This window comes from Giraffa tippelskirchi, chromosome 7, assembly GCF_054371585.1.
Source record: "Giraffa tippelskirchi isolate mGirTip1 chromosome 7, T2T-mGirTip1v1.2.pri, whole genome shotgun sequence".
Lineage (NCBI taxonomy): Eukaryota > Metazoa > Chordata > Mammalia > Artiodactyla > Giraffidae > Giraffa > Giraffa tippelskirchi.
The window spans coordinates 23604186-23627021 of NC_137281.1; the positions used below are offsets into that span (position 1 = coordinate 23604186).

At 49.3% G+C, this 22836-nt stretch overlaps 1 protein-coding gene across 1 annotated transcript in view; it reads right to left on the bottom strand.

Moving 5' to 3' along the window:
- The window catches only part of ZFHX3 (zinc finger homeobox 3), a 296214-nt gene that overhangs the window by 201306 nt on the left and 72072 nt on the right, over positions 1-22836 (bottom strand). The window contains exons 2-3 of the mRNA XM_081512565.1: positions 15332-18123; positions 9962-10458 (exon numbers count right to left, since the gene is read on the bottom strand). Of these exons, the coding sequence (XP_081368691.1) occupies positions 9962-10458; positions 15332-18077 (3243 nt within the window). The 5' untranslated portion in view covers positions 18078-18123. The remainder of the gene's footprint in view (positions 1-9961; positions 10459-15331; positions 18124-22836) is intronic.

Genomic DNA, 22836 nt, shown 5'->3' on the forward strand with positions numbered 1-22836 from the left:
AATGAAAAAATTATTGAGAAACAAATTTTAACAAATAGCTCTGGAGAAAATTTCAGATTTCATTATAGGAAAAGCACTTTATTTAATGTAGAAAACGCGAAAATCTGATATGACAGTTTTCTATAAATAACAAAAATTGGAAATCATCATTAGAGGCTTCTGTAATTTTCCTCTTTTGTTGGGACCCATTAAAAAAAAAAAGGGCTTTACCAACAAGGAAGCCACTTATCTCTCTTCATGCTCCCATTAGGCCAGTTGGTAGGACTGTGAGAGAATTTCTTCATCCTCTGAGGGAAGGGTTGCCAGCAAAAATACAGGATGCCCAAGAAAACATGAATTTCAGATAAGAAATAGGATTATTATTTTATGGAACATACTTAAAATCAAAATTATGTGGCTTTGCCTTAAATTTACATTTAATTGGGTATTTCATATTTTTATTTGCTGAATTTGGCACCTTGACCTTGAGGTCCTTGCAGTGGTATTTTATTTTTAAAGGTTAGTCATATATACATACATATATATGTGTATATATATATACATATATTTTTGTTTTCTACCCTCTTGGGCTCCAGGGCACATGGGCCTACTTGCTCCATGGCATGTGGGATCTAAGTTCCCTGACCAGGGATGGAACCAATGTCCCTTGCATTGGAAGGTAGATTCTTAACCACTGGACCACCAGGAAAGTCCCTGTGCTACTTTCAGTGCTGCACAGAGTCACCAGTCTGATGTCGCTGGTTTCAATAACCTCCAATATCTCTCTGAGCAATATAATTTTTTTTTTTTTGTCTGTAACATTTTTAACTTTCACCCTACGACCTGATCACTTAAAACAAAAAGCACTGAAAACCTAAGTTTATTAAATATTGAAGTATAAAATGACTCAGTGCTACCAAAATGGTTTTCATAGCAACAGCCTTTCCCACCCTACACTTCAATAGTATTTATAGTTTCATGTTATGTTGGGGGAAAAAAAAAACAAACTCAAGGCTTTGGTTCAGGTGTATTATATAATTATTTAAAAACTCTTGCCTTCCAACAATGTTCCTGACAATGCTTAATTGTTCCCTTATAATTTCCCTTTCAAAATAAAAAAACCAGAAACACCTGTTGGGACTAAACGTATTCAAATTTGCCCTTTTAGTCCAAGTCCTGGGCAAGTTGAAAGGACTCAAAGTTGAGTTTACGTCTTTGCCCGCTGTGAGTTGGCACGGCTTTCCACCAGAAAGGGTTTACCTGGAGCAATTGGAGCACATGGAATTACTCTGGAATGTAGAGGCAATGGAACATTCGCACCAAAATTCTCCTAAGGGTCACAGACCACCCCTAAGACGGCAGATGGCATCCATGCAAAGAATTCCACGGGAATTCTTTCCCAAGGTCTAGGGCTTAGAGCTTAAGGATTTGTGGGGGTGAGGGAGAGGGGAGGCAGGAGGGTTAAGTGTTTCGACAAAGTGGTAGTTCCTACACCACCCCACTCCTCAAGCCAGGGTGAAGGGCTGTGGCCCATCTCTGGAACCCAGAAGGAGACCTGTCACCAGTAGCTGAAAACAGCCCCTCCCAGAAACCAGCAGACACAGCCATGACATCTCCACACTACACGAATAAGAACTTCAGAAAAGCAAACTTCTCGGACATTCAGTATTTGTTCTTTCTCTATTAAATAAATGGTGAGACCCACAGTCTTCACTAAGAAACAAACAAATAAAAATTGGCCCCTCTCTCAAGCCCCCTTCTCTCCTAGAGACTCCCTCATCCTGGTGAATTTGATGAAGGAAATTAATCCAAGAAATTCCACCCCGGAGAAAATGTGGGAGAGGACAGGGAAAAGGAGAGAGGAAGAAATGCCATCCATGGGGCTTCACAGGCCTGGAAAAGAGACTGTCTGCCTCTGTTCCCTCTTCTTGCACTTCAGTGCTTCTGACAAGCAATACTTGGTAAATATGCCCAGACTGACCCAAATCTGCACAGTATTCAGGGGTGCTCTGTAAGATCTACAAGTTGGGGACAATGAACAGGGCTTCTCACATCAGCAAAGGAAGAATAGCTATTTGAGAAACTGCTGACCAATCAACCATCCAATCTGAAAGAAAATGTAGTTCTAAATCACACAATACAGACCCCTACAATATACCATATACACCTCTCACAGATTAAAGTCTTAAATGTGGGGAGAAAGTACTGAAGAAACTATCAATCAAGTGGTATCAACCTGCCTGGGTTTGAAGACCAACTCCAACAACACTCATTTGCTGGTGACTTATAGCACCCTCTGCCTCGGTTTCCCCCATTTGAAAACAGGTGGGTCAACAGAAGAATAAATCAATGAATACCTGTAAAGCAGGTATGACAGTACCTGCTAGTGGTTAAGTGTCATGTAGGAGCTAGCGATTACTTTTATTATAATATTAGCAACAAAACAGAGCCTCCCTGGGAAAAGAATCAGAACCATAAAGAAACAGATGTGCAGATTGGACAACACATAGATGAAAAGCTTCTGTAGGTTGAAGCGTATTATAAGCTAAGTGAAAGATGAATAACAGACTCACAGAAACTACTGCAATATCCATGGCACAGAAGGATAAAGGCCCCGATAAACCAACGGGTTTTGCAAATCAATTAGAAAAAAAGACCAACCCACCAAAATAGATGAAAGAATGAATGAAAAAAGGGCAAAGTCTATGAACAGAAAAGTCACTAAAGAAATTCAGATGGACAATAAATGCATGAAAACATCTTCACCCTGTCTAACAATTAAAGAGACACACACTGGGACAAATTCACAAACGGGATGAAAACAGAAAAGTAAGACTGTGTTGGTCACCATGTGGGAGTTTGAACATCATCTTTTATAGGGAGGAGACAAAATGTTCTTAATAAAACTTGAAATGTTTAAAATAGTTAAAATACTTAAAACTTTATGTTTAAAATACTCTTAATAATGTTAATAATATTCTGAAAGGATCTTCTTTCTGAAGGGCCATTAGGGAGGACTCTATCTATTGGCACGGCACCCTAGCACCAGAGGGCCTTCTTCTTGGAACAGCTTGAGTGTGGAGAGACTTCCCTACCACAAAACTGCAGGTAACATGAATGCATATCAGCAAGGGCTTGGTCAGTGAGTGGAAAACTATGCAGCCACTAAAAAGAGTGAACTAGATAGACCTGAAATGATTTTCAGGATGATATGTTACATGAAAAAAGCAAACCAAAAACACAGTGTGTGTCTAAGAGATTTCATAAGGGAATAATACGTATGTATACACTCACGCACACTTATTTCTATCACTATAAGCATAGGAAAAAAAAAACCCAACAACCCCAAAAGAGATAATTAGATAACTTGTGATCCATGAGAGTAGAAAAAGGACTTCCACTTTAAAGAGTATCGAAAAGTACTTAAAGGTATGAGAAAGGGCTAAGGTGTAATACTGTATACATGCAACATAATTCCAATTTTGTAAGATGCCTTACCCATCTTGTTAAATCAAAAAAGAAAGAAAAACATGTTATCCTTTGATGGAATTAGGCAAATTATTATATTCTCTTATACTTCCCTGGATTTCTCAAATTTTCTACAGTGAACACACGTTACTCATACTAATAATTTTTACTATAAAAAATAAGGAATCCACATTTTATTATTCACTTACACTGGAGGTAAACTTGGAATGCTAGTCTTGTAACAAATAAGAATAATAATATTCTGAGGGAGTCTCTTCAGTTCTTTACCATCCACAAACAGGATTCAGGAAGGGTGAGAGAAAATAAAAATATTAAAGCACTTGGGGAAAAAAAAGGAGGAACTGTTATGGCAAATGATTATGAAACTGGTCTTTCAATAGGTGGCATATTTAGTTGTTTATTTTGACCATGCCGTGCAGCATGTGGAACCTTAGTTCCCCCACCAAGGATCAAACCTGTGCCCCCTGGCACTGGGAGCACTGAGTCTTAACCACTGGACTGCCAGGGAACTCCCAAGGTGGCATATTTACTCCTGGACATATTAAAAACAGGCACACCTAGTAAGATTTCGATTCCATTATTCGGTATGTAAAGTCTGGAGCCAAAAGGTTAACAGGGATCCAACCTTCCTGATGTGAAAGTCTGTGTAGCTCAGTAACCAGAGGGCAAAGCCCGGCTTAGAGCCAATCAGCTAAGAGAATGTGTTGAATCAAATGGTACACTGGAGGGATTCTCAGATGCAGGACGGTTCTGGAGGGAAGACAAGGCTGCAGTGAGGTGTCGACCTTTCACACTGCACTCACCGGTCATCTGTTGGCCAAGCATTCCTATATCATGCGTTGACCACAGTTCCTACCGCACTGAAGGGTTCAATCTGTCCCAGTATGAGCCCTGCCTCCCAAAAAAGATTCAATCTTTCCACCTTCCCAGAGCCCCCCTGAAGTTAGCTGGTGGCCAGAACCACTGCCAGGGCTCACTCAGCTCTCCAGTGGTGACCAGGGGGCCCATGTGCATGCAGTCTTCCAGTCCGGCCCCAGAAGCCCCCACCCCACGAACCCAGCCAGCAAGTGAGGGAAATGAACTTCAGACCCCCAGCTGCGCTGGGAGACGGAAGGCATGAAGGTAAAATGTGCTAAGATTTACCAAAACATCTGGCCTTTCACACCTTCTAAATCAGCCACAGGAAAACACTCCCTGCCTTTCATTTTTGGTTGAAGGCACCAAAGTATGGAGAGAAGAAGGCAGAGGTATGTACTTAAAAAAAAAAAAAACAAAGTCGCCCTAATGAGAAAACAAGGTTTGAGGAAACTGGTTCCAGAGTGACGATGTAAACCAGATGACACCTGTAACAGGGCTTCAAACGCGAAGCCACATCAGGGCGGCAAGGATGACGGGGAAGGCGGGAGGGGCAGCTTTTTGCTTTCCAAGCAGGACAAAGGCTGCCAGTCACCATCTGTGGGCACAAAGTGTGCAGCTGAGTGCCTAAGACCCCCTGAGCTGTGCATCCATAAAAGGGCATGAAAAATGCAAACTGCAGACCAAATCTCTTTGTCTGACTTGTGGTACATCTGATTTGTCGATACATCCTTTGGTGAACTTACTGCCCTGCTGGGAAAGTGAACCCCGAGTTTCTTACACATCAGGGAAACTACTGGGAAGACAGATTCCGAAGTAATGCCGAGTCTGGTGGAGGGTTTCTTCCTTCCTTCTACCTCAAATAATCCGAACAGCATCAAAGTCCACTATGCAGAGAATCTGGGTACCTATGTTTCAGTCAATTGGTACCATACTCTACTTCTCAGTTTAGGCCAAAGAGACTTGGTGTCTCCCACTTGGTTTGCCTGGGGGGCCCTACACAACCCACATGGGGTCCACACCGAACTCTGGGGGAAGACAAGCTTCTTTGTGTACAGCTTAAGATTAATATGAAAACTTGGGGCTGGGCCCAATCAAAGGAAAGTCAGCTGGGAACTGTTGGAGTAACAGATTCTGGTGGGGGTCTTAATCTATCTGCTCAAGTTGATGGATTTCCATCCCAATGACTCTCAGGTGAAGAAAAACATCAAAGTGAAACCCAGATTCTGATAGTTGGCAGGTGTGCACTGATCTCCAGCTGCCCTTTCGGCACCCTCCTCCCTAAGCAGAAAACACTTCAATTTTCAGAGAGCCCGCCAGGGACAGCAGGGAAGTCCAGATAAACACAGAAAGGCTCACACGAGCACTGAACCCACTCCCTGGCTCACGATCTGCACTAGCACGGAGGAGAGTGGAGGGCAGGCATCATCGGTACCAGGTGCCCCCCACTATTTAAGCCAAGCAAGGGCACCCCACATTGCTGTGGGGGGAAGGAGTGGGGCCCAGGAGCAGGTCCTCCAAGAGAAAAGTGAAAACATTCATGTGGGAAAGCAGTCAGGTGTGCAATTCCTCTTCTGGACCTCAAGCCCTCACGAGAGACAAGCAGCTTACCCGCAACACACTTTCATTCTGGCTCTGATGAACCACTATAGACAAAAAAAAAAAAAAAACAAGAGTTCAGCTTCTAAGCCTGACTGGGGTCCCTGGCCTGCCCGCTGTGTTGCAGTGACGCTCAATCGCAGTGCCCCCATGATGGCAGCCATGAGGGTGTGAACATAACACAACCACTGGGGACTGGACCAGGGCCGCCGCTACAATAAGTCCGCGATGCACGAACCTTCACGTTGTGAGCTTTCAAAGATGTGAACGTGTACTCCATCAATGTCAGGCATCAGGGAAATTGCAGCCGGCCCTCCGTCTCCTATTGCTGACGATCCTTCAGCTCAACAGTCTCCCTCCTCCTCTCCCTCCTCTGTCAGTAACTCTTCTTGCCTGTTCAACTCGATGCCCACCCCTGTATGCCAGATGGTGTACTGTAACAGTAAACTGTTATAGCTTATAGTATATAATACTGTACTGTAAGATTAAAAATGTTTTATTCTCGTGTTTTTTTAAAAATGTATTATTAATGTTTGTGTGAAAAGTATTATAAACCTATTACAGTACAGTACTGTATCACCAGTTGTGTTAGCTGGGTACCTAGGCTAACTTGGTTGGACTTACACACACCCTCTCAGAGTGGAACCTGTTCATATGTAGGAGGACGTAATGTATTTAAAGACTTGAAGGAGTTCAATCACAAGCACTTCAGAAAACTAACCCGGGAGCCAAGAAAAAAGGAAACAGCTTCCATCTGATGCCAGGGGCTCTCCACCTGAACCCTACTTTCTCTTACTTCCAGGAGGCAGGAAGAAGTCGATGAATATTAATCTTGATTTAAAAACTGCTCTCACACAATAATCCAAACTAACCAGACAATCCCAGGCAAGAGAGATAGTATCGCCCATTCCCCATTTTGCTGATCAGCCCAACCCTCTCCTGTGTCCGGATAAGAAATTATCTCATGCTTTCAGATGGCTCAGTCCTAATCCAGCAACATACGCGCCAGGATTTATGACACCAAGAGGAGAGACTCTGGACCTGAGACCCAATGACAGGCCGGAAAGCCACACTTCTGCTAGTGTCCCCTGAGACTGCTGGTCTGTCTCCTCAAGCATTGAAAAGGAGGAGGAGAGGGTGGGAAGAGAGGGTGGGAGACCTGCGAGGAAGTCGAAGACATCACGGCCACTTGAGTAAGATGCAGCAGAAGGCAAGTGTGGGCATCTCTTTGACAGATCCATGAGCAATTTGCCAGGGAACCAAGATGGGGTGGGGTGGGGTGGGGTGGGGTGAGGGCGGGGCAGGGGCGAGGGTGGGCCATGGGGAAGGGGGCAGTGAGGAGGGCCGTGTGTGAGAAGCTGGGTGCCCTCCCCGGGTCAGCAGCATCTGGAGCTGTTTCTCTAGCAGACAGTAAAGAACTCGATTATATCCAGTTAACTGTGCTCTAAACTGATTATGCATGTGCTGGGCTAATGGATTACATTAGCAAGAGGAAAAATAACATGCAATCAATCTCCATTTACCACAGGCCACACCAGGGCCTAGAGAAAGGCTGACTCTCGAACTACCTCCAATCCCCACCCCAAATCCCAGGACTGACAACAAGACCCTGTGCGAGGGACCCCCTTGGTGGCGAGAGAAGTTTATCTTAGTCACATTGTGGGGTAGAAAGGCCTCGAGGCGGGCACTGAAATGGTAAGGTTGCAGGGTCACATCTGGGAGTGGGTGGGAGAGCTCCCTGCCCCCTATGGCAGAGTCACAGGGACATTTGTTACCCAAAGACTAATGAGACCAGACTAACGACCTTCGGCTCCTGACCCGGGGAATTCTGTCCTGAATGTGGGTGGAGGTCACCCCTGGCGGGTGCCAGCCATACACACTGCCTGGGCACCTCTCCTCCGAGCGCTGGTCCCTGCATCCCACCCTGCATTTCCACATCTTCACTTCTGCGACGCTGCCTTTTCTGAGCAGGAGACTCCTCCATCTTTACTTAGGAAAAAAGATGCGAGAACTAAGGCAGGGGAGGATGAGCATCCGGGGCTAGGTGAGCAAAGCACAAAGGATGACACTCAAGTTGCTTCCCTCACATCTGCCCTGAACACCACCTCTACCCGATTCTCAAGGTGAGACCAGAGAACAAGGAGTGGGGATCAGCAAGTGGAGTAGTCAGCGAATCCCCCAAGTTCCAGGCCCTTTAGAATGAAGCAAAGCCAAGGCTGCTCTTACTGGAAGCCATAGTGTGGACGGTTAATGACCACCCCACGCATTTTATAACCTAAAAGGCAAAGCTTCTCCTCAGATGGAAGAGGCCAGCTTCATGCCACCTCTAAAGGATCACATTCAAAGCTGCATAGGACCTTCCAGGGCCGCACCGAGTCCTTCGTACTAATTTTTGCTCAGTTGGGTCATTTAGAAACTCTTTTTTTCCCCAATGGGTATCTCCATCAGGTTCTCGCGACCACACCGGCACCACCCTGTGGCCAGTGAGAATCTCCGATTTAAACTGATGGCCAGGAGCCTCTCCTTCCGAGGGTGGCACTCAGGGAAGCCAACCAGTGAGGGACCAGCTCACGGAGGGCAGGGCGGGCTTGCCTGTCTGGTGTCTAGACCCTCCCCTCTGCACCGCTTGAGCCCATTCATGCCTGAGTCAGCAGTCAATTCCAGAACATTCTATCCCCACCACCTTGTGCCTGCTTTCTCCTCCTTTCCCGAAAATGGTTTCTCATCCATGTAACACAGGCCTCTGCACAAGCTGAGAATGAGTGACTGTAAAATGAATCGCACTTATCAATCTCAGCAGAGGCCGATGTGGGGACTGGATCAGGGTCTTCCTTATTGGGAGTCTCGGTTTAAAATCACCGTAAGCAGAGAGCGGATTCAAGGAGCTCAGGGTGAGGGGCAACCCGGTGCTCACTGGCCCACAGATGTGGGAATCGGTGTGAATGGAAAGAAGAGAGACTGATAAGAGGGAGGGAAACGGAGAGAGAGGGCGTGGAAGGGACATGGAGGGAGGCTGGGCAGATTTATGGCGATTTGTACCTGATTGTTCATACTAAAGCCATTATGGGATGATTAGAGAAAAAGGTGAGGCTTTAAGTCCAGTGAAAATCAATAGAAACGTCTGGAGCAATTCTGCCGTGCAAGTGGAAGGACTATTTACAGTATCCGAGCCCCTCCATCTCGTTACCGTCTATGGACTGAGGGGAAGAAGGTAGGGGGCAGGGAGGGGTGAGAAAGGAGGGCTGGGGTGAGGAAGGAGAGATTGAAGGAATGAGAAGTAGAGAGGCCTTAGGAGGAGGAGGAAGGCAGGAGAAGCCCAGCAAAAAAATGAAAATGTGAGGAAGAGAACAGAAGCATAGAACACGGCAAACAGGAAAAAAGAATAAAGGGGCCCCTCACTTGACTATGTTTTTCCCCATAGCACTCACCACCTTCTAGCCTATCATGTAATTTATTTACTTTGTCTATCACCCATCCCCCCAAAAGAATGGATGCTCTTGGAGGGCAGGGAATTTTTGTCTGCCTTGTGCATGGATGCAGGCTCAGAACAGGGCCTGGGGGTATGGGAGGGGTTTAGTGTGTATCTCTTGAATGAATGAATGAATGAATGAATGAACAAATAAACAAAGCACCCCAGGGGGCATTCAGGGAGCAGAGGCTAAAAAAACGGGGAATAACCAGATGGAAAAGGAGAACAGAAAGCCTGCAGGGGAAACATATGAGCACAAAGGTAAAGGGGGAACTAGGGAAATGACAATTGTGAGTTAGGAAAGAAGTCAGTTCTAAGGAAGGTAAGTGAACAATGTATAGTATTGGGCTGCTATAAATACAACCTGGCCCCCAAATGAGGCACCCCACAGAGACATCCTTCAGTTCCCAGCTGAAGCCCTCCACCGTATCACCAGCTCCCCTCCCAATGCCAGGGCACCAGCCAGCTGCCAGTCCCTCCGGTTAATGGCACAAAGTGTCCGTCTGCCCCCAGGCTTCTGGTCACTCGGGGGATGTGCTCCACTCCTTCCAGAGACAGTTCGGGGCTTACCTTATACAGCTTCAGGCTGGCCTCGTGCCTGGAGTTGACCGTGTGCAGCCGCAGCTTCTCCAAGCTGTTGGTGTAATAGTCGCAGGCGTTGCACTTGAGGTGGACGGGGTTGCCGATGGCCACGCACTTGAGCCGCCACTCGTTGGCCTTGCCGCCCTCCTTGATATGGGCCACCAGCTGGTACTTCTGAACGTGCTTGTCCGTCTTGCAGTGCAGCTGGAAGTTGGCCTTGAGCTGGGTGTTGTAGCGGCAGAGCTTGCACTGGTACGAGTCCCCCATCACTGCCTTCCACTCCTCCTCCGGGAGGCTGCGCTCCACATTCATGTGCAGCCCCAGCAGGTCCAGGGTGTCCGTGGTGAACTTGTTGCAGACAGCGCACTGGAAGAGCTTGAGCGACGGGTCGTTGGTCTGGATGAAGCTCTCGCCCAGGTTCATCAGCTCCTCCGACACCAGCTGCCCACCCCCGAGCCGCATGTCTAGGGGGATTTCACCACCCACTGCGGGGAAAGAGGAGGGAGAGAATCAGAGGCTGGGCTTGCAGTGGTCCTACCTGAGGCGCTGCCCACCCTCCACCATCCCTGACCCAGGTTTCAGCGAAAAAAGATCACATTTCAAGCATCACAAGGTGCTATCCACTGGGAAAATTTACAACAAAAATCAGCTTCACGTGGTCAGATCTCTCTCATGGACCTTCCAAAATTTTCAGAAGGTTGAGTTGTTTTGTTTTGTTTTTCTTTTGTAAAAGAATGCCTAGAAGAAGGTAGGAACCATATAATCTCTTGAATGTTTGAATTCAGCTCCTCACTCAGATCCAAGAAAAGACAGACATAAAAGTGTCACTCACTGGACGTAAGAGAATCTGAAGCTTCAGTCCCCGAACTGAGTCAAAGCTGCGTTCTAAGACACCAAGCCTTTGCAGCAAATCAGAATTGGGCCAAGCAGCAGCCCTGCCTAGCAGAGCTTTTTGTGATGATGGAAACTTTGGGTATCTGGACAGTCCAACATGAAAGTCACTAGTCACGCGTGGCTATGGGACACCTGACACATGGCTAAGATAGAGCTGGGGAGCTGGATTTTTCATTTTATTTTTACTTCATTTACAGTTAGGTTAGTGGCTACCGTAGTGGACAGCGCGGCTCTAAATCTGAGATTTCCAGAATGATCTCCTTATTCCTCACCACACCTGCCTGGCAGAGAGAGGTGATGGTTCCTCCCACATCTCCCCAAGAGTAAAATCATTTCCTGTCCATGAGCCCCCACACGGCATGGAACGTAAGTCTACTCTGGGACACGTCATGCTCCCCTCTGGCATTATCTCAGCCATTCAATACAGGTGCAGCCTCTTTAGGACAAGGATCCGATCTTCTCCTTGCTGAACCTCTAGAGGGTATCCAGCCCTCCGCACAGGGGCCCTAACATCTGCCACGACAGCCAGGGTACAGAGCAGCCAAAATGTCACAGGTTTTGGAAGTTGGGTGGAGATGGGCAGTGAAACGCAAAGGTCAGCTCACAGCCCTGGAAAAATGGGGTCTGAGACGGTTCTGCTCCTCCCTCTCCAGCCCGGATCTTTTTCAGTCCATCATGGCCCTACATAATAAACCAAGGGCCGGCTCTCACTCACCGGCGTAAGTTAATACTGTGAGCTCTTATTTCTGTCACGAGAAAGGCTTGGAAAGAGAGGCCTTCCCTCCATTACCTAGAAGCCTACAGTCGAGCAGAATGCCGAGCGTCGGCTTCTATTTTTTGCTTCTCCCCTAAACACACACACGCTTGAGCTATGTCTGCCCCTGCCACTCCCCAAATGATATTTAAACCTGACCTTTCACATGTGCTTGGGCTGAAGGTTGTTTTTGATTTTAATGACTGATTAGAATCCAACTTAGTGGCTAATCAAAGAAAAGATGTTACTATTTAAAAAAATTTTTTTTTTCTTATTTCTGCTGTACGAGGTACTCTGAATGAGGAGCTCAGTCCAGCCTCAACTGAGCAGAGTGGCAGGATTTGAAGCCTGCGGACAGTCTAGCAAGCCACAGAAATCTTTTGCATACGCGAGACAGAAGACTCTGGAAGCTTTCTGCTTGTCTTCTCTCTTGCCATCTCCTCTGGTGAGAGGAGCCATAGCTATGACATTCTTCTTACGACAAGAGAGAAAAAGAGACGGGGGAAAGCAAGCCTAAAAGCTCCGTCCCTTAATAGGGATGCAGGCCAGGCAGCATCCACGAAACACATTCATTGTTCAGTGAAAGCAGAAACTGCCCGGAGGGTAAGACAAGAAGCAAACATATATTTGTTTCTGATGCCAACCACCTGAAGCATCAAATCTTCTTCAGTTTTAAAATTTAACCTCAACACATCAATACCGCTCCAAAGAGAAATTCAGCTGTCACTTGCTGGGTGCCTGAGTGAACGTGAGAAATCCTGGGAACATGCAAACGAAATAAGTCCCTGTTGCCATTCCAAGCTCTTAAAATGAAATGCAAATCCAAGACAGAAGCAGAGAAGCAGTGAAATGGGGGTGATGGGCAAACCAAAACTCCCTCTGAGAACTATACCACACACAGTGCTTGGGCTCCCACACATCCACAGGGCTGGAAGGAACAAATTCAGTCCCCAAGAAGTGGAGGAACCTCACCCAATTCACAGGCAGGTCAGGTGGGGGGAGAGAGCGCGCACTGAGAACTGAGCCGGTGCCTCCTCTTGAGTCATGCTGGATGGATGGTCTTGGAGAGGAGGGGGCCCCATCTCCCTCCACATTTAACTTTAAGGCTGGAGACTGACACCCTGGCCCAGAGTTCTGTCCTGAGCACATCCTCAGAGAGACACAGGGATTAAAAGACACCTCCTACGATCAAAACCAGAATCAGAGGAGTTCTTAAACCTGATGCAAATGTCCCATGGCCAGCTGGCTACTCAGGAAACACGTAGGTACCTTGGTGAGCCACCCATTTCTCCCTGCTGTGCTAAACTATAATCCAAACGGATGATGTCTGGAAGGATGGTCATCTGGACTCAAGCCTAACATCTCACCTACAGATGGAGGCAAATTCAAGCAAACCAGACCAATGGTTCCGAGTTTTTCCTTGAGGGTGTCTAGAAAGAATGCGTCCCCAAGATCAGTGGAGGTTCCATCAAAGAGAGGAGGAGAACATTGACTTTGTGAGCAGGAGTGTAGTTCACAACCACTACTTCCCCCTGTAGGGCCCAGTAATGCCTAATAACGCCCACAGCCTTCTCCTAGCGGGCCTAAGGACCAATCAGCCGGGCTCCACACGGAACTGAAAGCTATGCTCTTTCTATTTGCCTATGTTGCCTTCTGCTGAGGTGCTACGACTGAAATAACGGGTCCGAGTGGACACATTCTATCACTCCCACAGGCACGCAAGCTTCTGACATCAAGTATTTGTCACTCTCACCCTCATCTCAACAGCACTCGTGGCTTAAGGCAGGCATGGGAGGTGTTCAGGGACTCACCTCGATTGCCAAGCAGTGATGCTGGAAATTCAAGGGCCCTCTGTGACTACCTGGATAAGGTCTTTAGAAGGAAGAACACTATTCTCTTTGAGAAATAAAGTCCGGATCTTCTATGTATGTGCACAACACAAGGATTCATTTCATATCTTTCGCATGTGCCCTCTGCTCATGATGCACGGTGTCCCGCAGACTCACAGACAGTGGGTGCTAAAAGCAAACTATTTATCTACCACTCAATTCAAGCCTCAGTCAGAATTACTGGTTTTCAAGGTAATTAAAAAGTCTTCACTTTGACCCAGTATGAACCCATCCATTTTCTGTGTCTTCGCTCCACTTACATTATATTTGATTTACTCCAGACCTGCTTCCGCAAGATTCTAAATCTCCAGATGAAGAAAACCCCAACCCCCGTAGGCTTTAAACAGTACAGTCTTTCTGAGTACTGATGCCACTTGTAGGTGTGCAACCCCCAAGGGTCACTCTTGGGACAAATAGAATGACTGATCCCTGTGCATCTGTGATTGACCAGTGGGTAAAACATCTTCAAACTGCTTGGTAAGAAAGGATCAACGAGTCAATGTTCCAAAACGGAGAACAAGATTAAAGTTGCCAGGATTCCAATTTAAATGCATGGCAGGAAAAACAAATTAAATGCCGTGAAATATAACTCATCAGCAGCAATTAGCACTGAAAGACCACACAAATAAAGATGTGCCCACTGGGGAGGTTTAGCCCTCTGTGTGAACCTGACCCATTCTAGGATAAAGGTGCTTGCTCATGCTTTGAGGCCGAGAACAACTTACTCCCATGTTAGTAAGGGGGTCCTGTGTCATTCAGGACATCACTGCTGGTCTCAAGAAGTTAGCTGGGTCAGGAAACGGAGACCAGGCTTGTGTAGTTGGGGCAGGCGGGGCCCGACCACCACACTGGTGCTCATGAAACTGATTTGTACATTTGCTTGCTATAGAAGCTATTCCCTAGAAGTGGTCACGGTTCTTTTTACATGAAGAGTCGTGGCTTTTGGCTTCCAAATCCTGTCCTCTTGGTCCCATTCTGGCTCAATGAAGCCAACGGGTAAGACAGTCTTCCAACATGAAGCCATGTACTCCATGGCAACAAAGGCTCCGTTAACCAGGATCTGATACTAAAACCAGGCTTTCTTTAATGTGCAATTTTAGAACTTATCCATTACTCATCTATCACATCACTCCTCACGGTGCCCCCCAAGTCAACCAATTTCCAACTATACTAATCACTGGCAACTCACGCAAGGTAATAAAAAGAACCTGCCTCTTTAAAGCATCAAGATCCCAGTAACAACACTGGAGAACTTTGGGAGATGTATCTGGGTGGCTCCTGGTCTGCTCACAACCAGCCCTGGCTTATTTAAATAAGTTACACCACAGTTCTCAGATCCTCTTTCAGAGGTGACTGTCCCTATTGAAAACTGCAGTGACACTTTCCTGTACATCTCAATAATTGTTTAAAGGAACCCAAAAGTTGAGGGGAATTGTGGCGATTTTTCAAATCGAGAAAGGGACAGATTGGGGGGGGGTGGGGATGGGAACAGGAAGGAAAGTTGACCCAGAGCCAAATACTAGAGGAAACACTCAAACTTCACTATACTTCCGTGGAGCTGGAGGGCACATGTGTCTCAGTTGAACCCAAACCACTGTCCACAGGGCTCAACACAAGAGTTCAAGGGATTCTAGAGAAAAAAAAAAAAAGATGTGATGACTGGATGCTCGAGCAGAGCACAGAACGACTCTCAAGAGAGTAAAGATTCACGAAATCCACGGGACTTGACAGTCAACGCGGACCTTGGCCCGCACATGCGCACGCGTCCTCCCCCGGTTTCACTCCCATCGGTCAGGACAGACACACACGGGGCAGCCTCACCTAGAGCGGGCGTCATGGCGGCCACGGGCCCGGCGGGGTCCAGCTGGAATCCGCTCACCACGAACGGGGAGTCCGGGGCCGTGCTGTCCACCTTCAGGTTGGGCAGGTTGACGTTCTGGGCCAGGTAGTACTGGTAGAGCTCGGCCTCGGCGGGCGAGGGCAGGCCACCCAAGCCCAGGTGGCGGCTGTGTTGCATCTGGGTCATGTTCTGCTGCAGCAGCATCATATTATGCATGTGCTTCTCGCTCGTCATGTGGATGCGCAGGTTCCGGGCCACGTTGGTCTCGTAGTCGCACACCTCACACCGCCAGGTGGGCTTGGTTTTTGGTTTGGTGGGCGAGGGGGCCCCGCAGGAACTGCCCATGTTGGCCGCGGCAGCGGCCGCTGCAGCCGCGGCCGCCGCGGCCCCGGCCGTGTGGCTGAACACCTGCTCCCCCCCGCCGTTCTGCAGGTTCTGCATGTTGTTGAGATGCTTGTCGGACTGCATATGGATACTGAGGTTGCCTTTGGTCGTTGTGGAGTAGTTACACACCTCGCAGCGGAAAGGCTTGTAACCGCACGTGTAGCTCTCACCTCGTGCCAGCCGGGGGTGGGGCTGCCCGCTCTTGCAGTAGACGCAGGAGCCCCCCGGCTCCGGGTGTTTCTCCTTCATGTGCGCCTCCAGCGTCTGCTGGTACTTGTAGTGCCAGTTGCACTTGGGGCACTTGAGTGTCTTGCACGAGTTGCGAGAATGCATCATGGTCATGTGGCCGCCCAGCGAGCGGGAGGAGCCCAGGACCGTGTCACATTTGGGGCACTCCACGCCGCTCCCCGAGGGGCACTCCCCCACCCCGAGCTCGCAGAGGGAGCCAGCGTGCTGGTGATGGGGGACGAAGCCCCCCTCATCCCCCTCTGTGCTTTCATTTGGTTCTGGTGCTGTGGCATTGTCTTTATTGGCACTTTCATCAGCAAAGTCCAGCCTCCTGCCGCCCTCTGCCACGTTGGCCCTGACGCCCTCACTGTTAAAGCTTAAACGATTCCTCCTGTTCGCACCATCAAAGACAACAAAGGAAGAAGCGGAATTAGAACTAGTAGAAGCTGCGCCCCTCGACAGGGTCTGGAGCACATTAGGCATTAAGGGGGAGTTAGAAATGCTTTGGTTTGAGAGAGCAAGGTCCTTTTTGCTGCTACTACCTGCCGCGGCCCCAGACTCCTCCGGGGGCCTGTCCTCCAGCTCGTCGTCCAGCTCGCTTGGAAAGAGTCCTTTGCAGCCCTCATCCTCCTCTTCTTCCTCCTCATCTTCCTCCTCCTCCTCCTCTTCCTCTGCCTCCTCTTCCTCCTCCTCCTCCTCCGCCTCCTCCTCGGCGGGCTCCGCCTTCTCCGAGAAGCAGTCCGGATCACCCACTTCTTGCTTCTCTCCGTCTGCTGCCCCAGAGTCCTTGCCCTCTGAGGATTTGGTAGGACTGGAGGCCAGAGGCCCTAGGGGGACTGAGGTAATGGGGGTCTTCAGGACGGAGCTGGTTAGCCCGCCAAGGTTCAGGAGGGTGCTGGGGGTCAGGAGACCCGCCTGGGGCTGCTCGGGGCCGGCGGTGGGGCCGGCGGGGAGAGCCTCCTCCTCTTCCATTCGAATGCCACTGAATTTCCCATAAAAACTGTGTCCGGGGCCTATGAGGTTAGCGGTGGAAACTAAAGGGAGTTGAAAGTTTTTGTTTTTTGGTTCCAGAAAACTTACAAGGGGTTCCTTGTCTTTGCCGATCCCTTGGATGATGGCGGAGATGTTCTTATTGCTAAGAATCTTCCGCTCGTCTTCACTCAGGGTCATTCGATGGTCGTGCACCGCGTGGGTCACAAACGAGCGGACGTACCCGAAGGAGAGCTTGCACAGGAAACACATCAGGATGGGTTTCCTCTTGCCGTAGAGCACGAAGCCATCGAATTTGGACAGGTCCACGTTGTTGGGAGCATCTTTGGATACGCAGGAGCTTTTGGCAGAGCCGTCGCTGTTTAGGTAATCCTTGTTGCTTTTGTGTCGCACGTCGAATACGCGGAAGCTGTGCAGGACGGGGCTGAGCCCCGCCAGGGCTGAGGTATTCGGGAAAGCCTGGTCTGGGCCCTCAAACCACTTCCCGAAGGATGAGGCTATGTGGAAAGTGTTGATGATCTGGGGGTAGACGGGTGCCGCACAGGAAGGGTCCCCTTGCTTGCCCCCCGAGGCGGAGGCGGCGACGGCGGCGGAGGGGAGAGAGTTCAGGAAGAGCGACGGGAGAGGCCCGCCGCCGCCCACGCCCCCGCCCTGGGTCAGCTGGCTCAGACTCTCGACGATGTACGCCGAGCCATCCGGCTGGAACACGATCTCCCCGGCCAGGTTCTCCACGTCGCTCTCCTCGTCCCCCTCCTCGCTGCTGTCGCTCCCGCTCTCCTCTCTCAGGGGCGGGGGCGGCGGCGGCGGCGGGGGGCGGGCGCCGGGACAGTGGTGCTCCATGTAGGTCTGGAGGCTGGCGAAGGAGGCCGAGCACTCGTTGCAGCTGACCTCCTTGCCGGTGGCGGGCTCCAAGGTGGGCCCGGCCGGGGCGGTGCTCTCCGCGAGGCGCTCATTGAAGGGGGCCCTCAGGCCGTCCAGAGGCCCGAGGCTCTCGCTTGTGGGCTGCTCCATGCTACTGGGTTTGTCGGGGAGGTGGGTGCTGTTGAGTTCAGTCCATTGCTGGTGCTGAGGGATACCGCACCCATTGTCCTTCCCCGAGACGACGGGCGAGTCACAGCCTTCCATGGTAAGGCCTGCGTGGAGCTTTCATTGCACCCAGTACGGATCGGACCTGAAGGGCGGAGGCAAGGGAGAGAGGAGGGAGAGAGGGGGGAAGAGAGAGAGAAAGGAAAGAGGTTAGGAGGGCCGAGGCTAAGGTCCTGCACAGAGCACTCTGCCCTGGCAGGCTTCTGTCTTCCACACCCACAACAGAGACGGCAGGGCAGCGGGACCCCGGGCCGTCGCCCACCCTGTCCAGGCTCAGTGGGCGGGTGGTGCCCCTGGGTGTCACAGGAGGGGGGGGTTGTCGGGGAAAGGGGCGTCAGGAGAAGCCCTTTCTGTCTTCAAGACTGTCAGCTGCTGCACCCCTGGAGACCAGTTTGAATTTGAGTTCTTTGCAAGCGCAACGTTAAAGAGTCAGGGCCCGGCGATCAGGCAGGGGGCAGGAGGAGGACTGTTATCAACTTGCCGGGACACAGAACAGTGGCCCCACCACATACAGATGGCAACACAAAGCCACCCCTGTCACCCACACTGTCTGTGGGCCAGGGGAACACCTGGGACAGAAGATAGACAGACAGGAGGACGATGACTTTGCAGCCCTAGAGGAAGGATGATGAACCTGAGTGGGGACATGCCATTTGATTTAGAAGCGAAGTTCTGCCCTTGCTCTTACTGACCACATTTTTAGTTTGAGAAATTCACGGAGAAGTGTTTGAGGGCTGCAGGGGTCAAGGGCAAGTGTACAGGCCTGGGCAAGCTCTGTGAAGCCCCCTAATTTAGGCCCCTGGCTGCATTCACCCTGCCCTGGTCTTGAAAACACCGTCTCATTTTACAAGCAGTAAAACTGAGGCCCTAGATCTAAAACTGACTCCAATGCCACTGGGACACTGAGAAAGGTGGTGTTCCGAATTCCCATCTCCTCCCCACAACCCACAGAACACCCTTGCTTGTGCCTCAGCTAGCTTCAGACTCAAAATACGGAGGTGCAAAACATGAGCGTGATGTTTCTAGGAAGATCCACCCAGATTCTCAGTGGGCTGAGTTCACTGCCAGCAGGGAGGATCTCGCCCTGCCTGGATGGAGCGCATTCACCACCGTCTGGGTGGGTTCTGCTGTCAAGGATCTCACAGCGAGCCGAGATGGCAGCTGGGCTCTGCCAGCCCCAGTTCCACACCTGCCTCTTACTTATTAGTCGTTACCCAAGCAGCTGTCCTTCAGCCCTGGGGCTTTTCCTGTTTCCGACTCCAAAGTGCCACTGAGCTCAATCTGCCCTCTGAGACCTCACGTCCCTGGGGAGGGAGACACTAGATCGCTTGCCTCTGCTCTGCTCCTGTGGCAACAACATCAGAGGAGCGTTTCTTCCGTCTGGCCCCACTCCTACAGGCGACTCAGCGCCTCGCAAGGTTTTCAGAGTGCTCGCTGTGAATCCCAGGCCACCCTCCCCGCCACGCCTCCTTCCTGGAGAACACTTGGCTGCTTCTCCACCTACTATCTCATTCACACACAGTGGATGAAGGTTTTGGCTAGGTTTGTTCCCCCCAACCCCCGCCTCCATCTTCCCATTCTTTTTTTTCATTGCTTGATTCTTGACTGCAGAGTGAGCCAATAGCTCCCTCTCGGGAAAAGATGGGGAAAGCAGGTTTACCAGAAGTTTCAGGAGAAACAACTTTTTGGAAGAACGTGTCATGTTTTGTTTGTAACACACAAGCACGCGCGTGCACACACACCAGCTCTCAGCTTATAACCTCAAATTCCATTACAACAAAGTTTCGTGTGCCTTAGAAAAGATATATTGATTTTAAACAAAGACAACTATACTAAACCAAACAGCAAATGCGATGAGACATCCTCACAAGGCTCAGTTGGGATATAGGTGAGAATCCAGGGTGGCTCTTCCCTAAGGATGCATGTGATTGGCTGGATGACATCTGATTGACAGCTTGGGCCAAAAAGGTTGGCAGGCCTGAAGGGGCGGGAGGGTTAACAGCCCGATTGTAAAATCAATGTCATAAATGCTTGGTAAGTTACAGGAACATGCGGGAAGGGGAGGCCACGATTGATAAAGGAGAACAGCTTTGATGCTTCACCAGGGACTTGTGTATTGACAGTAAAGCCAATCTCTTCTCCAGCCTGGACTGGGCTGAGAAACCTGCAAAGCGTTTACCAATTAATTGGTGGGCTTTTCTTGCTCTGCTCTCTTCTTCCTCCTCCTCCTCCATAAATCGTCTGGTTAAGGGACCGAGACTTTTAAAAAGTCACCCAACTTTGTTTTCTATTCCTCAGCAAAAAGTGTCAAGAAAAGATGGCCTTGTGGGCAAAGACAGATACCCTGCGGTGGTGACACTTGCCCCATGAGGGGGCACACGTAGGGGACCCCTCATTTGCAAGGGGGCAACAGCCCACTGAGATGCTGGTGGGAAAGAAGGAGCCCGCTCGGGATCCCAAGCACCTGCTCTGGGCTTCCTGTCAGTGCCTGCTGGCCAGGGTAAGCAGGCGGCTCTTGCCACCTTGCTAAGCCAAGTGTGGTTCAGGGCCAAAGAGCCTGTCTTCGCCAGGGAGCCTGTGAGAAATGCAGGCTCTCAGCCCTACCCCAGATCAGAATCTGCATTTTTAATACTGTCCCCAGGGGCTGTGCATTACTAAAGCTTGAGTGAGACACTGCTTTAGGACAAATCGCTGCTCCTCTGTGCTTGGAGCCTGTGCTGCCAGGTAACCAGGCAGGGTCAGTCTTGGGCTCACTCACCAGTCCCTGGGAGGTGCAGGGATGGGGGGACCAGAGCACAGAGATGCAGGAATCGCTTAACGCTGCCCCACCGTTGGGCCCCAGGACCTCAGGCCCTCTCCCACTCTCCCACCCGGCCAGTAGTTCCTTTCACTCTGTTTATCAGCCAGTCAATAAGAAAAAGGTAGTTCTTACTTAAGGAGGCAGAAGTCAACTCGAGGTCGATCAGCACTCTGTCTGTAAACATGGTTTCCCGTAAAATCAATGATCTTCAGTTACAGAGGGCAGCCCGAGAACCCAGCGGGTCCCCGTGCTCTTACAGGCAGCCCCCGACCCCGGCTCTGCACCCCTTCCCCATCCTTCAGGATGGCTGGGGCTGGCTCACACACCACAAACTTGCACCCCTTCTGGCCACCTGCTCCTCTCCAGCCAGTTGAACCCTTGAATCCCCTTTAAACCTAAGACCACCAGTGTTGGACTCAGCATGGGTTTTGTTTTTTTTTTCCTTTGGTGGTGGTGGTTTTAAGAATTCAGTTTGATTTCAACAGAGTGCATCTCTTCAGTAAGGGAGTTAAAGGGAAGATACAGGAGTGACCTAGCACTCACACCCTCTCTCTGCTGAGCGCCTTCCTCTGCCATTTGAGAAGTCCTCTTGTGGAGAAAAGTTCTAACATTTTCATCAGGAACCCCTCCTCCATTCTTGCTCCTCTCACAGGTTACAGTTTCCTCGCACCTACCTGTAAAACCCCTGCATCTTTGCCAGTCTCAGTCTTTATTTTTCAAAGACGGTTAAAAAATGGTAAGACTCCACCCTGTTATCCCAGGGCCCCCCATTAACAAAGTCATCCATCTCCCTCTTTCAACTGAGAAGACGTGATGTGACAGCTTTATCACTCTCCCTTAAGGAGACAGGCCAGGGCTCCATGCAGCAGTTACGGGGAAGCTGGTGAAGTTACAGGGGGTGCAGTTATGAGGAAGGGGAGGGGGCTCTGCTGTTGCTCCAGCTCCTGGAGAATTAAACACCAACAGTCGCACTGTGTAATTTTAAATTGTTAATTAGCACAGGGTTAATTAGGCGGTCCTTTCACAAGAGGCTGTTTGGCAGAAAACCAAGAAAGGAAACAAAGGGGGGAAGAAAAGAAAAACAAATCGAGTAGAGATGGGAGAAACTGTTGCCTCCGTGAATAACCCACGCAGCATCACCAGAGAGAAGTGAATGGGCAGGCTCCTGGGGGTTTTCTGCTCTGCTGGAGGGGACTTCAGTGAGTACCACCTTCCTGAAGGTGATTTGGCAGTGGGTGTTAAAAACCTCAAAAATGCACATGCCCTTTGACTCAGCAATTCCCCCATTCCAGGAAACAATCCAAGATAACGCACAGAGATAGAAGATTATTCATCACAATGTTTGTAACAGAAAAAAAAAAAAAAAAAGATGGCAATAATCTGGAGAAACAAGGTATTTTCTAAATTACAGTGCATAGCATTCCATTGGATATTATAAAATATCACTTTTAAAGGAAACTATTTACAGGAGTGGGTGGGGAAATGATCACACAGGATGCTGAGTGAACAAAGCCTATATAGGTTCTGCATGTGGAAATAACGTGAGATTTATGTCAAAAAATTTTACAGAGGTAATTGCTAGGGGATGAGGTTACAGGCAACTTCATGTCTTCCTCTGCACCTTTTTTTCCCAAAGCTTTTTAAAAATGAAAACCATCTGAAGGAAGCCATCACTTCTTGAGTATGGCATCATGCTAAGGCCTGTGGGTCCAACACCACCTGGATGCTTATAACATTCCGTAAGATGGGTGCTATTTTTAGCCCCACTTTGAGGCTGGGAAAACTGAGGTTGCTTGACCTAAATGACAAATGACATAATGTTTGTCAAATAACAAACTAAAGCCTAAATGACAAAACCATAATCTGGCTGTAGAACCTGTGTTCTTAGCCATTCTACTATGTTTTCTTATCTTTTTTTAAGTTATTTCTCTCTTTTTTTTTTTTTTTGCCCCACCATGTGGCATTTGTAATCTTACTTCCCCATCCAGGGATCCAACC